General features: G+C 39.0%; 1 protein-coding gene across 9 annotated transcripts in view; it reads right to left on the minus strand.

Moving 5' to 3' along the window:
• SEC16A (SEC16 homolog A, endoplasmic reticulum export factor) overlaps positions 1-15,964 on the minus strand; it is a 111,099-nt gene that overhangs the window by 14,340 nt on the left and 80,795 nt on the right. For 7 of the 9 annotated variants that reach the window (XM_089684666.1, XM_089684665.1, XM_089684663.1 and 4 more), the window contains exons 20-27: positions 14,951-15,184; positions 13,140-13,225; positions 11,931-11,978; positions 10,747-10,905; positions 10,061-10,150; positions 6,738-6,797; positions 4,708-4,828; positions 3,056-3,193 (exon numbers count right to left, since the gene is read on the minus strand). In XM_089684666.1, coding sequence (XP_089540792.1) covers positions 3,056-3,193; positions 4,708-4,828; positions 6,738-6,797; positions 10,061-10,150; positions 10,747-10,905; positions 11,931-11,978; positions 13,140-13,225; positions 14,951-15,184 — 936 coding nt within the window. The remainder of the gene's footprint in view (positions 1-3,055; positions 3,194-4,707; positions 4,829-6,737; positions 6,798-10,060; positions 10,151-10,746; positions 10,906-11,930; positions 11,979-13,139; positions 13,226-14,950; positions 15,185-15,964) is intronic. The other 2 variants (XM_089684659.1, XM_089684664.1) reach the window with 2 other exon arrangements.

The raw sequence follows: 15,964 nt of genomic DNA on the forward strand, positions 1-15,964 counted from the left end.
CCAGGAGTGCCGGCGGGGGAATGAGGAGAGGAGGAACCGAGCTGCTCTGTACAAAACCACTACACAAAGAAAGTAAGTATGACATGTTTGTTATTTACAAAAAAATGCACAAAAAATAAAACACAACACTTTATCACTTTAAGGGCACTAGTAAATGTGAATGTATTTCATGATGTTTAAGGGGACTTTTTTTATTCTAATAAATTTGTTTGAGCAATGATTGTTTTTGATCTTGGCAATTTTTCCATATGAGGATTTCAGACCCTTTTAGAAATAAAAATGGGACATAGAACTTTGGTGAATTAATGAGTAATGTGAATCACTGGGAAGTTATTTCAGTGAATAAGTTGCAGATTGTTGAGCATGTTTGTGGAGTCACATTAGCAGTGATCTATCACATAGGACTTACGTTGGACTTTATATAATACTGGCACTGGACTTTATATATTTCTTTATATACAAGTTGGATTTTTTGAAGTCATGTTAAAAGGATTTGTTCACATGTGCACTTTATAGGAAGGTATAAAGCGTGGTTCACTTACTGCACATAATTACAGTAAAACACTAATTTTGAACTGTAGCTGAGACTTTTTAGATTACCACTTTATTGAAGATTTTATTGTAATGTAGGGGTTGATATGGTTTCTTCATATAGCACTGATGCTGTATATTATACCAATACTTGATACTTCACCTCCATGAGTAGCTTCAGTTTAAAGACCTATCAAGTTCAAGTGTGGCCGATTGTCTGACACTTCCATTTTCTCGTTTAGACATGCATGGGATAGTGAGCCTTTTTATTGCTTTATGTTTGTTTTAAGTGCTTCAAGCTTAAAATGTGATTGTGCCTGTTTCTCTTTTCTTCGGTATGGGACTATAGTGTTTTATATTGAAATTTCAGCAATTGTTCTAAAAATATACTTAACATGCTGTCTTTTATATAGACTACAACCTGCATGTAAAAATCATGTTATGCCTTAATATATATATATATATATATATATATATATATACACACACACACGCATATACATACACAGTTGTGTTCAATATAATAGCAGTCAGACATCACTGACCTGATCACTGTTTTTGGTAGAAATGATATTTCTACATGGCTAATAATTTACTAGCAGGGTTAGTACAGTAATAGATATCCAAAAGACCCAACAGTCATGACATGCATGCTGCTGATTCTGTGTAATTGAATCACTAATTGAAAAGGGCATGTTCAAAATAATAGCAGTGTGGAGTTCTATTAGTGAGGTCATTCATTCTTTGAAAAACAGGTGGCAATTATTGCCCTTATTTAAGGAAGGAAGGCAGCAAATGTTGTACATGCTGGTTACAGTGCATTTCTCTCTGAAATTCTGAGGAAAATGGGTCGTTCCAGACATTGTTCAGAAGAACAGCGTACCTTGATTAAAAAGTTGATTGGAGAGGGGAAAACATATAAAGAAGTGCAGAAAATGATAGGCTGCTCAGCTAAAATGATTGCAAATGCTTTAAAATGGCAACCAAAACCTGAAAGATGTGGAAGAAAGCGAAAAACTACCATTCGAAAAGATAGAAGAATAGCCATAATGGCAAGGACTCAGCCAACAATCAGCTCCAGAAAGATCAAAGTTGGTCTAAAGTTACCTGTGAGTACTGTTACAATTAGAAGACGCCTATGTGAAGCCAAGCTATCTGCAAAAAGCCCCCGCAAAGTCCCACTGTTGAAAAAAAGACATGTGCTGAAGAGGTTACAATTTGCCAAAGAGCACATTGACTGGCCTAAAGAGAAATGGCGCAACATTTTGTGGACTGATGAAAGTAAGATTGTTCTTTTTGGGTCTAGTGGCCGGAGACAGTTTGTCAGACGACCCCCAAACACTGAATTCAAGCCACAGTACACTGTGAAGACGGTGAAGCAGAACCAGAGATCATGGATCAGTTTGAATACATCAGAATACTTGAAGAGGTCATGTTGCCTTATGCTGAAGAGGAAATGCCCTTGAAATGGGTGTTCGAACAAGACAATGACCCCAAACACACCAGTAAACGTGCAACATCTTGGTTCCAGACCAACAAGATTGACGTTATGGAGTGGCCAGCCCAATCCCCAAATCTTAATCCAATAGAAAATTTGTGGGGTGACATCAAAAATGCAGTTTGAGGCAAAACCAAGAAATAGAGAAGAACTGTGGAATGTAGTCCAATCATCCTGGGCTGGAATACCTGTTCACAGGTGTCAGAAGTTGGTTGACTCCATGCAACACAGATGTACAGCAGTTCTCAGAAACAGTGCTTATACAACTAAATATTCATTAAGTGATTCAAAGGAAAGCAAAATCTTCAAATATTTTTCAGTTTATATAGTGAATGTTTGAGTTTGTAAAGACAAGTACAAACACTGCTATTTTTTTGAACAGTCTAATATTCACTTTTCTTCAATTTTTGTTAGAGGAACAACACAAATTTGATATATTTTTCTTCATGTTTTTATTTGGAATAGAATGTGTAGTGTTCCCAATGCATTTGTGTGTATGGAAATAAAAGCTATTAGAAGGATTTTGAGCTTTATTCACTTTTTTCAACACACTGCTATTATTGTGTGTGTGTGTGTGCGTGTGTGTGCGTTTATTTGGTTTTCTCCTAAATAAACAATTTTCTCTCTTAAGAGCTCTAGGCGCAAAAACTATGTTCCTCAATAGCCACAAGTAATATAAATCAACTTTGACACCAAATTCAAACCCAGATATCACCTTGTAAAAGTAGCAGTGACAACATTATTGTGCTGTGCATAGTATGTGCAGAGAGTGGCGCTGTGGGAGGGGCCCAGAAGACTACACCACTACAAGCTGCCTTCATGAAAACTACAGGAGGAGCAAAGACAAGACCAATCACACTGCACAAGAGAAGGCAGTAGTGACAGGTCTTTTTTACAGGAAGCTCCTGCACAGAGGCAAAGGTTCATACTGGTTTACTGCGCAGAACACACAGATTCAAGCCCAGGGTTCAGCTTTAAAAACAGAAAGGGCCTAAAATTCAGGACCATACGGAAACCACTGTTCACCTGAGTTAGGAACAAAGAGGTTTGATGGGATGGCCATTGGTGCTAGAGGAGCAAAAAGATCAGCTGGCGATGGCACAGAACTTGCTGGCTTGCTGCCACCTGGGTTTAACACATCCACATAGCGACCTCTGGCACCACCTAGAAAAGAAAAACATTCTGGAATCAAGAATCCATTATATCAGAGAAATAACCTATCTCTATTTGTAATATCACACAAAAACAGATATGTTTATAAAATCCACATGTACAGTATAAACTAAGTGGCCATACACCGAAAAGTTTAATTTATCAGTTTGCTAGGGTGAGGCCTATACATTAATAGCTCCAGAGCCCCACTGTGATGTTTTCAGAAAATGATCCTTAAAAGCATTAAGAGGCAGATATTTATTATATTGCAGCTTACCAGATCTTATTAGTGATGCTTGCATTAATTTTTTTTTTTTAAAGGCATTCTCTCTTTTATTTCACCTGGTGATCCTGCTATTAAGTCTGTTTTTCAACAGAACAAGCTGTCCTGATGATGCAGAAGTTAGTGGGTTGAGACAAACCATTGCACAATGACAGGCATGCTTACAATGATCAGCTTTTATGTAAAACCTTCATCTCAAAAAGAACTGCTGCTATAACTGCTTAAAGGGTTAGCTGGAGTTTGGCTTCAGTTCAATAGTGTATCTAAATCTGCTAGTACATCTAACCCTACCACCCTCCGTCAGACTGACAATGCTGCTGTTCATAGGTGTCTCTGTTGCTTCTTCATCCATAGAATAGTCCAGGGCTCAACAAATCCCAGGTCTCAATGGCGGCTAGAAATTGCATCCTAGCGCCAGGGTTCACACATACTGCCCCCATAGACTTCTAGGGGAAGTCGCCTCCCCTAGACTTCTAGGGGAAAACTCCTGTCAATAGCAAACCTATGTGAGCACTTATCTCTGCATGCCACTATCACTTGCGAGTCTGGAATGCACCATCACAAACTTGAACAGGACCCTTTTCATAATGGCACTCAAAACAAAATGCCTGTGGATCACATCTGTGTGAACCACCTCAAAAGGAACACAATATCTAGCCTGTTCTGCGAATCTGAGTTTCAAAACGAACTCAGAATCGCATATGTGTGAAGCAGGGAAGTTCCATTCACACCTGGGCATTTTGGGATCACAAAACACAGGTTCATATGCCATTATTTTCAATGGCGCCTAAAACATGGTGTGGTTTTGCCGTGATTGTCGTGTGGCAAATCGCACTGCGTGAAGTCCCAGATGCTGACAACCCATGCTACGCTTAAAAAAAAAAAAAATGGCTTTTAACTTTTTTAGTTGGCTACTAGAGCCAAAACAAATTTGTCAAGCCCTGGAGTAGTCTAATACAGGAGGTTTATTACTGGCCAGCTCATCGGGGAAAATACCTAAAAAAAAAGACCAAAAAAACAAAAAAAAAACCCAAATGCAACCACCGCATCTGATGATTGGTAAGCTGAAATATATTTTAGTTTTTTTGGTTTAATACCGCTTTAATGTGCACAGAAATAAATTTGCGGGGTTTTTCCGTACATTTACAAATGTATATTTAAGTATGATTGCAATCATTTGGTTGATTCTAAGGACAAAGCACCAATTTAAAACAGCCTTTTCAGACACAGAGGATACAGTTACCTGCTCTGATTGAGAACATATTGACTGAAGGATTTGGGGGAGCTCCGGGTCCACCTGGTCCAGAGGAGCCAGTCTGAGGTCTTTTCGGCATTACTGATGGAGGTGGAGGCAGGGGTTTGCTCTAGAAACAAAACATTTTGCTCTTCGGTATATGTGCAGTGCCATAATTTTTCATGGTCATGTAAAACGTGTGCTTACAAAACAGGGGTAAGGCCATGTTTAACTCCTGCATCTATTTTACTGCAATAGGCAAAAACAGTTCAATTAAAAATGCTGCAGTGAGTTTTGTGATATCCACAAATATATGTTGCGCTCCTAAATACTTCTCAATAAATACAGGCAGTCCCCGAGTTAAGTACATTCGGCTTACGTAATACTCATACTTACGTACACTTCCCTCGGGACCGGAAGTCAAGCTGTCAGCATTCTTGTGCAGCAAGCTGATAAGAGACTAGCTGATAAGAGACATCAGAGAGACATAAGAGACCGAGACATCCATTGCTCGTTACTTGTGGGGCTAGCAGTGTCTGCCCACTATCTCCAAAGTGATTTAAGACTGTCTGTCTGCACCTCCGGGGAGAGGAAAGGAGAGGCTGTCAGGCTGCTCACTGAAGTGATCCTCCGTCTGTGCAGGGGGGAGGGGGCAGCGTGTGCTGTGTAAAGGAGAGCAGAGTTCTCTCATACAGTACATTACAGTACAGTGTATTTTTACCCTGCAATAATGCCTCCAAAGCAAAAAGCTGATGCAAGTGCTGGCACAGCAAAGAAAAGAAAAACAATCTCCTTGGAAGATAAAGTAGAAATAATAAAGAGATCAGAGAGTGGTGAAAAATCATCATCCATTTGCAAAGCATATGGTTATGCTCCGTCAACAATTTCAACAATTTTAAAAGATAAGAGTAGAATAATGGAGCATGTAAAATGTAAAACATAAAAGTTAAATATGTTAAGGCAAACATGTGTCCAAGCTGCAGTTCTTATGCAAAACACCAGTTTAGAGCCTCTTGAGGTTTTACTGCTTTCTGTAACCTTATTACAAAAACGTAATCTAATATCCTGTCGTTTGGTTAGTAGTTAGTGCTTATAAAAGTGCCTGATTCAACTTATGAACAAATTCGACTTATGAACAAACCTACAGTCCCTATCTTGTACGTAACCCGGGGACTGCCTGTAATAATTAAATTATTACCATTAAATTAATTCAAATTATGATACAAATAACTAATAATAGTGTATAAATACCAAAAAATATTTAAATAGATAATTTCAACTGATCAATCTCCTCCAAATAAATATCAAAATAATTCCACATTTAATTATTTTGATATTTATTTGGAGGAGATTGATCAGTTGAAATTATCTATTTAAATATTTTTTGGTATTTATACACTTTTATTAGTTATTTGTATCATAATTTGAATTAATTTAATGGTAATAATTTAATTATTATTTATTGAGAAGTATTTAGGAGCGCAACATATATTTGTAGATATTTCCAACACAGTTGTAGTTAGGCGTTTCATGTTTGTGATCCTCTAGTAATTATCACACCTGTGGCTCGCAAGTCACTCTGATTCATCTATACCTTTTGTGATATCCAGTTGCATTTTCATGATCTAACTGGATGCTGTCCTTAAAACCCTATGTAAGCATTTTTTTTAATTATACAGAGCATAGAGAAGAGCTAAAATGTATTTATTTTTATTGTCTGTAACCCCATTAGGAAATAAAGGGAGCAGTTGTCACAGACGCCAATAAATACTTTGTTCTAACACCTATACTAACTTTTGAATGCGGAGATACAGTGCTACAGCAATAGATATACAAAACAACCTTACAGTGTGTTTACAACCAGATGAGAGAACCAGATGAGAGAACCCCCCCCCCCAAAAAAAACAAAAATACATTACTAGCACAGAATAATCTTCACTCTTTTTTTACCCTGTTGCTATTTTACAAGTTCCAGAGGATTACTTAGACCTAGAACCTCAAACACAGCATGAAAATCCACAAAACTGCTATCCACTCACCTCCTCTCCCTCAGGCTCATCCAGGTTCACCCAACGCTGTTTGTTCTCATCCCAAACGATCTGCAATATAGATTAAAAAAATTAGTTTACTGTATAACTAGCTGTTACTAAGGTAAATCACTTAAAAGCTGACGTTAAGGTAGTTTAGCTTTTTCCCCCCTCCCATACAGTTACATTGTTCCAGCCTCAACCAATGTATGTATAAGTGTGCCTTACACCTTGCCGATCTCTGTGGAAGCAGGATATCGCTGCAGACACAATTATTATGGTGATCACGGCCATCTTCTGGGTCCCGTGCTGAGCCAGTGATTCCCTATGATCATTGTACAACAGGGCAGCCACTTGCTCAGCATGGGCAACACTTTGCACTTTTTTTTTTTTCAAAGAAAGCAGAGGTTCTCTGATTGAATGAGATGGAGATTGTGATGGCACTGCCCCACCTTTCCTTTTTGTCCAATCATGGAAGGCATTGCATTCATTGATAAAATAAAAATTGTTTTCTGAATGGCGCATGTGCTGAATGAGCGACCTCGTGTTTAACTATGCAGAAGAGCAGCTGCTTAACTTCGAACCTGGAAGCTAGGGGTGATCACTGTAGTAAGCAGATATTTATAGCTTACATTTGCTCCAGCTAGAAAAAAAAAAAAAAAAGCAAAAGAAACCCCCAAACCTATACCTAAACTTAGCCTTTAACACGTATTATGCTTATCAGAATATTTAACCCATCTCATACAATGGAGGATGCAAGAGCTGGAGTGGGAACACACCAGTAGTAGCAACAGCAGGAGCAGTGGGATTGCAAGCAAGACAGGTATATAGCCAAGAACAATAGTAGGGACATATCAACAGTGGAGTGCAAAAAAAAAAAAGGTGGCAAAGCTACTGTGAGCTTATTTCACTTTAGTTGCTGGATATAACATTGATTTTGTAATACTGAGAATGCAGACTCTCTTGCTAGACCTTCCTAACGGCTCCAACAGTTGGATGAAACTGGGAAATTTGTAAATTCACAAAAAGCTATGGTGGCCACAATTCTCCATTGGAGATGCTTTAGAAGTCTTCACGTTTTCAGTTTAAAGAGAACCATGACTTATGGCCCTAGAATTACTGCTCGTACTCAGACATTCAGGGCGATATCACACATGTGTGGCGCAAGTGATGTTTACTCACACGTACATGTCCTATGTTTGGATTGGGATATGTACAGAGGTACTTTTTTCTTTCCAACTATTCTTATTTCATTTTATTAGATTTGTGTTTTCAACCTCTTTTTCTTCATTTAACTTTACTGCTATCACAACGGGGCTAACAAGATCATTATATGATGGCATGGACAAGTGACAGGTTCTCTTATGGAGACATCAGGAGTCTATTAGACCCCCAATTTCCTCCACTGCAGCTAAGCAAGCACAGATGAGCTTGATTAGCTTCTACCCTGGCTACAGTAGTCAGAGAATGACAGCTCTGAACCCGTAGTTAACGTAATACATAGAAGAGGACTGGGAAAGCTCAGGAATTACTGCAGGTAATGGAAGTGATGGAAAAACGCAACTTTAGAGCTTGTAATAGCAATTAGGTGGCTTTAGAGCTACCTGATCACTTCTAACTGAAATCCCAATACTGCCTCTAAAAATCCATACCAAGCTCTTGGCTGCAGCAACACCCGTGAGCTTGCTTTACCTCCTTGAATACCAGGAAGTTTATAAACATACCTTGGCAGACAAGGGGTTAATACCTTTAATGATAGTATTCAGTATATGAATTCCTTTTTTAAATGTACATGCTTTTATTCATATTTTTCTAAATATTTAAGGCTTCCCAAGCACTCAGGGTACATTTGGCAGGAGCAAAGTCTGTGTCCATGCTGTCACTGTGTCCCAATAGACAGCAACAGAACTGCCAGAACGGAGCTGCATGCAACAGCTGTGGATCCCTATGCAGGTAAAAAACACAGCACTGCATGGGCAAAGATGAAATCGCCCCTTGGGAACGAGGTCTAAATGCAGACCAAGCTGTCCAACAAAAATGAAAAATGAAAATTTAACTACGACGGATGCAATTACAAGAGTATGCTTTAATCTATCTGGGGTATACTTTTTTTTTTAAACTTGAAAAATCTTTTGCTGTAACTGCTTAAAAAGTGTTAGCTGTAGGTTGACTTTAATTTATCACCTACTTAAAGTCTATTTAAAACGCTGTCACCCTGTTAAAAGAAGAGGAATATCAATAGATCTACTGACAGGGCACAAAGGTAATAAACATTTTTCACAAGGGGGACTCAGATAAACAAACAGTGCTGTGTTAATGATACTGACAGAGTGCACCATATATTTCATTTTCATTTAGCCCACAGTTCTACTTTAAATTGGACCAGTTATAATTGGTTATAAATCCAGCCTTAATTTTTGAGTTATTTTACAGCCCTACCTTCCAGGGATTATTTGAGTTTTGATTATATATTGAGATCTTCAGTACAGAAGATGTCAGGCTGTAAGGCCACCCTATCTCCCACCTGAACTGTCAAATAATACAGCTGCTGCCAGGATTACTGATTAATGAAAGAAAAAAATTTTGATAATTTTACCCTTCAGCAACCCTGGTAGAAGGTAAGTTATCAACCCAAGGTTGATAAGGTCAGTCTGAGATGGGAGCCTTACAGCTTTACAATGGGGTGACATTTCTGTCTGGAACTAAGGCTGAATTACTATAAAAACTTTAGTCAGCAGATTTAGATTATTGCAAATGCTCATTCTTATCTATTTTTCTCAAAACAGATAAAATAAATTTAGCATTTCATGTACTTCAGTTATGAAAAGAAAGGGCAACATGCATAAAACCGCAAAACTCACAGCCTTAAGATGCCAACATGCAAAAAAAAAAAAAAAAACAACACAAAATGCCAGAAGTTCATTGACAGATGCTTCATTCAGTTCTAACCAATCAGCAAACCTAACATAATAAAGGTTGATGCGCATAAACCGAGCGACTGCTGGACTGTGTGGTTCCAAGTTTTGAGAAAGAAAATTACTAAACTAACATCTCTGGACACCCCAGCAAGAGAACAAAAACAACATTCACAGCAGGTGTCCCGCAAGTCAGATGTTTCTAGTAACTGCCATAAAAATTATTGCACAATGGATTGCACCCCTGATTAGGTGTCCTCTAATTAAAATTAAAGTATTCCCTTCTAGTTTGGAATTTAGTGGCACTAAGACAAGAAATGAGGGCGGGAAGGGCGGGACTACAGACAAAGCACAGTAGGTCAAAGCTGCTATAAAGTGCATATAGCTGCACACATGCCACTAATAGTCAAGATTCCTTACAGACTTATTCCTGTCATCAGGCAAGTGGGCTTCGTTCTTTCCTTTTCCCATCAGCCAGCCAATTTTCAGGGGAAACCAACTTCTACCGCCCTACAAAATGGTTTAAAGAGAAACAAGTGTGAGAACTACAGGTGTGAATGTGGCGACTAAACCTGAATATAATTAAGGTTTCGGACGTGTTCACCCAGCATCCCTTATGCTGCCATTGACAGTGCCCCTCTGCTTATGACAGTCATTTTGTTTTGAGCCAATTTTTTTTTAAATGGCGCCCATTCATTCAATAGGTCTTTGTTTCTGAGAAAACACTACCTTGTAAAAAAGGCCATAGGTTTCTAACAAACTGGTACAGTGTAGGTGGAATATTAAAAGAAGGCAACAAAAGCTGCTGTATAAGAAGCTACATACTACAGTGTGAAAGTTGTACCTTAGATCAGCCTTTGCCACTAAATAAGTTCAATTTCTTCTCTTCCAAATATATACTAAAGTTTAAGTGTTTTAACCTTTACTTTCAATTTTAAAAAACCCTTGCGTATCTTCTTCCTCTGAGGTTTGGTCTATTAGCAGGCTACACAATTAGCAATGTGCTCATCACCTAAGGGGTTAAGGTATCTTTGGGAATTTCTTTAAGCAAATATCCACTTCATTTCCTACCAAGAGTCCAGCACAGACTGCTGCAAGGCACTTACCCCTTGTGATGAATGATTGGCTTTGGGTTCTTTCTTAGGCACGATCCTCTCCGTTTCAGGAATGGCTGGAGGAGGGGGTGAAGGCTGAATCCCTATAGAACTCCTTCTGGTTGATCCAATAGAGTGGGTAGAGGACTCAGAGGTGGTCCGAGTCCGTCTCTAATCATAAAAACAAAAACATTTCAGGCTTTAGAACGACGTTATTAAATTTATGAGCAAGTAGGTAACCTGAAGATTTCAGCATATTCATTTCCCCAAACCAAAGTATTTCTCAGACATCAGGACTGAAGAAATTCATGTACTATAGTAATAATGGACTACTAAGAGAGAGGTAAGATAGGCACTACCCTTGTTTGAGAAGGTTAAGCTATGAAATTCTGGTGCCACTTACTTATACAGTGACAGCTGAGCCTGTTGCACCCAAGTCTCCTACCTCCCTAAGCTCTGAATCCTGCCATCGTAACAGCAAAGATGCCATGGGGCTAATGTGGGCATTATACACGGTTTCCAAAATTACATTAGAAGCATTATTAGTTTATTAAACAAGTAGAGGCAACCTCCATTGATGCCACAATATTATTCTCCTTAATATAGGACAGCCGGATGAACAACACTCTCAAATTCTGTTCTCGATAGGTGCCAGGTTGTGTTTAGCAAGATTCCAAACAAAATGAAATGGGGAGATCTCACAACCAAAGCAGCAAGGGTTGATAGATATAAGCCAGCAACTCCTTGAACTCAAAAACTGAAAATCTTGATTGGCTCACCAAGTCCATCCAGTAAAACAATGTTAACGTGTTTCAGCCTCTGTTGCCTTACTCATAGCATAATGCTATGAGTAAGGCCACAGCAGCTGAAACACATTAGCATTGTTTTACTGGATGGACTTTTGTAGCCAATAATGATTTTTATTGCTTGAGTCCACCGAGTTGCCGACATATCTATCAATGTTAAAAGTATTGAGGGACTGCACATCCCAGTCACGAGCACTGGTTTTCAGCCTTGGACAGCATCACCAGCAGTAGAGCTTGGGTATTGTATTCAGTGATCAAAAGCAGCAAAAGGTGGCAGAAACCTATATTCATGAATGTTCATAGAACCAGAAAACTAGAAGTAAAAACTGACCTGGTTAGCAACAAAAAGTTTTCCTTTTTTACGCAAACCAGTATAGATATCAAACTTACCATGTGAGCCGATGACTGGGACACAGTTCTAGATCTCTGTCCTGGGGCCTGTTAAATCAGAAGAATTATCTTATCAAAAGACACAAACCCAGATCTGATATTTTCTGCTTTATAGGTCAGAGCTACGAAAGGTACAAAGAAAACTGATGAAGTTTTCACTTTATATACGATAAACAGGAAGCATCAGTTGTAACCCAATAAGTGTAGCTGTCCTTTTACATGAACATGTCTGTACATAGACCGGGACAAACAGTCACAGGTCATACTTGCACCAGTAAAAGCAACAGCTCTATGTATAGAAATAAGACTCCCCTGCTGTCAGTATGCACTGATCGAGCGGAAATTTTCCAACAAGCCCGTTTAAAGATTGATAGATCAACTTCTCATGAATGGGAAAGGCCATGTATGGACTAACATTCGGCTACGTCGATCTGCATATGGCCAGCATAAAATTAACATGGGCATGACAGTCACCCTTCTTCAATATCATGAAGTGCTGCAAAGTCTAACGATGCAATTACTAATGAAAAGATGACTACCATCCTCCAAGACTCCGATAACAAATTCCTAAAGGACTGGTCACCTTAGATGTCTTGCGTGTCCGGGTGGCCTTGAGGACCTGCTTTTGGCCATATAAATGCGAGGAGCTTTCAGTGGATGGGTAGTTATTCCTCCCTTCCCCTGCCTTTTGCTTCCCTTTCACCCCCCTTTTAATTTCTCCCTTTTTCTCCTTTTCTTATCCTGCTCTCTACTAGTCCCTCCTTATTTTCTCTTTATCTTACAATCCTTATTTTCATTCACTCCTCACTTCCTATAACTACAATTTTCATAACTAGCCACCCCTTTCTACCTGCTTTCCAAAACACACCTCCACATTTGTATACCAAATGTGCATACCACTACCTCACTGATACTGCATCAATATACCAAACTATAATCACTTATTCTATAGCTCCCCTAAGTGCTGCTCCGTATGCCTCTGTCTATACTGGGTACGCAGTTCTGGCAGTCTGTGTAATCTTGTTCTATATAATGCACATCTGCAACATGTCAGCTGAAAAAAATACCTTTGTCATCACCTTGTGTGACTTAGTTTTGCAATCTTTCTGAATTAGAACCAATAACATGCTTTTGAAATAAATAAGAAGCACAAATATTCAGCGGTTCATATGGTGGGGGGAAAAAAGAAAAAAAAAAAAAAAAAATCACCATTTTAGCCATTTCTCCATAGAAGTCAAATCCGGGGTCATGAAAGGTGGTTTTGGTGGGAGAATTCTGCGGCAGTCTTTGCACTGCTAAAAAGCAGAACAAATCACACAATGAAACAAACATACTGAATAATTACACAAAATACAGTACAGGTACAGAGATCCAAAAACAGGTTTCATAAAGCTCTCCTGCTTTGTCTAATAACCCACAAATTGTCAGATCAAAGTATAACTAAAAATATTAAAACACAACTAAAAAATATATTAAATTGCACCTCGCCAATTCAAACAAAATTGTGTCCTCGGTTTTCTTTTTGGCTTTTTTCCTTTATTTACACTTGGTGATCCAGGCAGCAAGTATTATTTTTTAGCTTACTTTGACAGATCAAGCTGTCTAGACAATGTGGCATTTAGAGGGTTGAGAAAAACCATTTACCACTGATAAGGGTGCTTACAATGTTCAACTTTTATTTATGCAACACCTTTATCCCAAAACGTAAAAAAAAACAGCTTGCTGCAACTGCATATAAAGTGTTAGCTAGAGTTCAGCTTTGTTAGTCAAGTCAATCTAAAACTGCTAATCTAAAGCAGAGTACACACTAAGGAAAAATTGGGGAAAAAATTCTGTAGGAGGAACGATTGTTCAATTATCTGTTTGTTTGTACAGTGCTTTCAACAGCTAATTCCGATGGTTAAAAAAAAACAAACAAAGGTGCAAGCTAGATCATTTGTTTTATCATATGTGAACACAAGGTCCACATTTTGCTCAATGTGTACAGTAATCGTACAAAAATTGAATAGAAAAAAAAGGTGCATGATCAGAAGCAAAGAACGACCCGGAAGTAGGTGACAAAGAACAAATCGAAAACAAAAACGAGCGTTTGCCTTTTTAGTTTGAAAAATTTCGTACAAAATTAATACCATTTTTGGTTACATCATGATACACACCTTCATGGAAAAATTGGACGATTGTTGATCCGATTTTCCTATAGCGTGCACTCCACTTAACACTACTCTCTTGCCAGACTGACAAATCTGATGTCCAAAGGTGTCTGCTTTATTATTTCTTGCAGAGTGCAGACACCTTAAGACAGGAAGTGTGATACTGGCTCCTTCATCAGTTAAAAGAAAAAAGCCTAAAAAAGCTGCCATATATTAGATCTTTGTGGGTTTAATACTGGCTAAAGGCAATTGTTAAAAAACGTTTTGGATACAGTGGAGAAGGTTAGGTTTTTATTGCCGTCTGTACCTATTCATTATGTTTACTTTTATCAACAAAAGCAAATCTAAATGGAAAATTCCAAATTTTGAGTTTTCCCAAGAGCAGCAGAAGAGAAATCTTCCAATGGGAAGAAGCAGTTCTGGTGACAACCAGGAATTCCCTCACTTCAGAGGGATTTCCTATCACTTCCTGTTTTGGTTAAGAGACAGGAAGAGAAGGGAAATCCCCCCCAATGGAACACAAAAAATTAAAAAAACATAACAGGGCTTATGGCCCTCCACTTACTCCATACAAAAAAAAAAAAAAGTTTTGCCTTTAGTTCTTTTGCTGATAAAACCAACTTTCTGGCGTGTGAATATGCCTCTATTATAGTAGGAAGGACAGAAGCTGTACACAGAAGAACAAGGTATAAGTCTGATGGAGGCAATTTCCTCATCGGGTTTTGAGAAATTAAATGGTTTGTCAGGTTGTCAAACCGTCTGCTTCTGGCGACACCCTGTGTGTGTTGTGGGCTCACCCTTATGTTTCCCTTAAGGAAATATGTAAATTTACATAACTAAAATAAAGCTAAATGTCAGCTTTCTACTCACTTGACTCCTGGTTCCACTGCTCTTGAGGTGTAAATTCGGTGGGTTGTGGAGGGGTAGGAGCAGGCTCCATAGTAGCAGGGGTATAACTAGGTACAGTTTCACTGCTGAAAGCTCCAAATCCTGGGCCAGACACTGGAGGGGAGAGTCCAGGTGAGGGGACAAAAGTCTGCTGTGTGACAGGGTAGAATGGCTCACTAACTGGAGTGGGCTGATAATTTGCAGTGTGTTCAGGACCTAGACAGCAGAAAAATCACAAAAGCTCATGTATACAAACACTTTTAAATGAGAACTTATTGTACAATCTCTGTATAATCTCCTTTATATTTACCAAAATTATGTAATGGGGGACATTCCTAATGTGGAATTAAAGCTAGCTGTTGGGCCCCTAGCATTGGTTAGTCATAATTTGTCAGTATGCATTGCATATTAGAACATTCTGGTAGACTTACCTGTCAAAGGATGCGGTCAATGCTCCAGATGGTCACGAGTGCTTCCACACATTCCTGCCCTTCCTTGCTTAGGCTGTTCGGCTGCTTAAATGGCTTGGCCATGATGACGTCATCCTGTTATTGTGCACAGGATGCACATCATAATGGCACACAGGGGTGCAGTAAATGTGTGCCGAGCTGCGCATGCAAAGCTCAATGTACATGAATACTGACAGGCAGGGTGAATCCTTCATGAACAATGGGGTCTTCTCCATAAAAACCCTATCAATTTTTTTTTTATTTTGTGTGCGCGAGTTAGCCCTGGACCTTGAGACGCCTCCTGAGAGAACTTATCTACAGAAAATTCTGGATCCTCAACAGCTTCCTCCTCACCCTGAGAACGTTCGTCTGACACCTCATCTCCCCTGCAATAGAGAAGAGGGGAAGAGAGCACTCACATCCCAGGTGTTTCAAACTAGTGAGGACCTGCTGGCCACGCAAACCAGAAATGACTGCTGAAAATTATTCCCTTGGCACAAAGGAAGTGAAGGACTGTGCCACTGGAGCAGTAGAAATACAGTAAAGA

This window comes from Staurois parvus, unplaced genomic scaffold, assembly GCF_062004578.1.
Source record: "Staurois parvus isolate SC_StPar_1 unplaced genomic scaffold, SC_StPar_1.0 ptg000352l, whole genome shotgun sequence".
Classification (NCBI taxonomy): Eukaryota; Metazoa; Chordata; class Amphibia; order Anura; family Ranidae; genus Staurois; species Staurois parvus.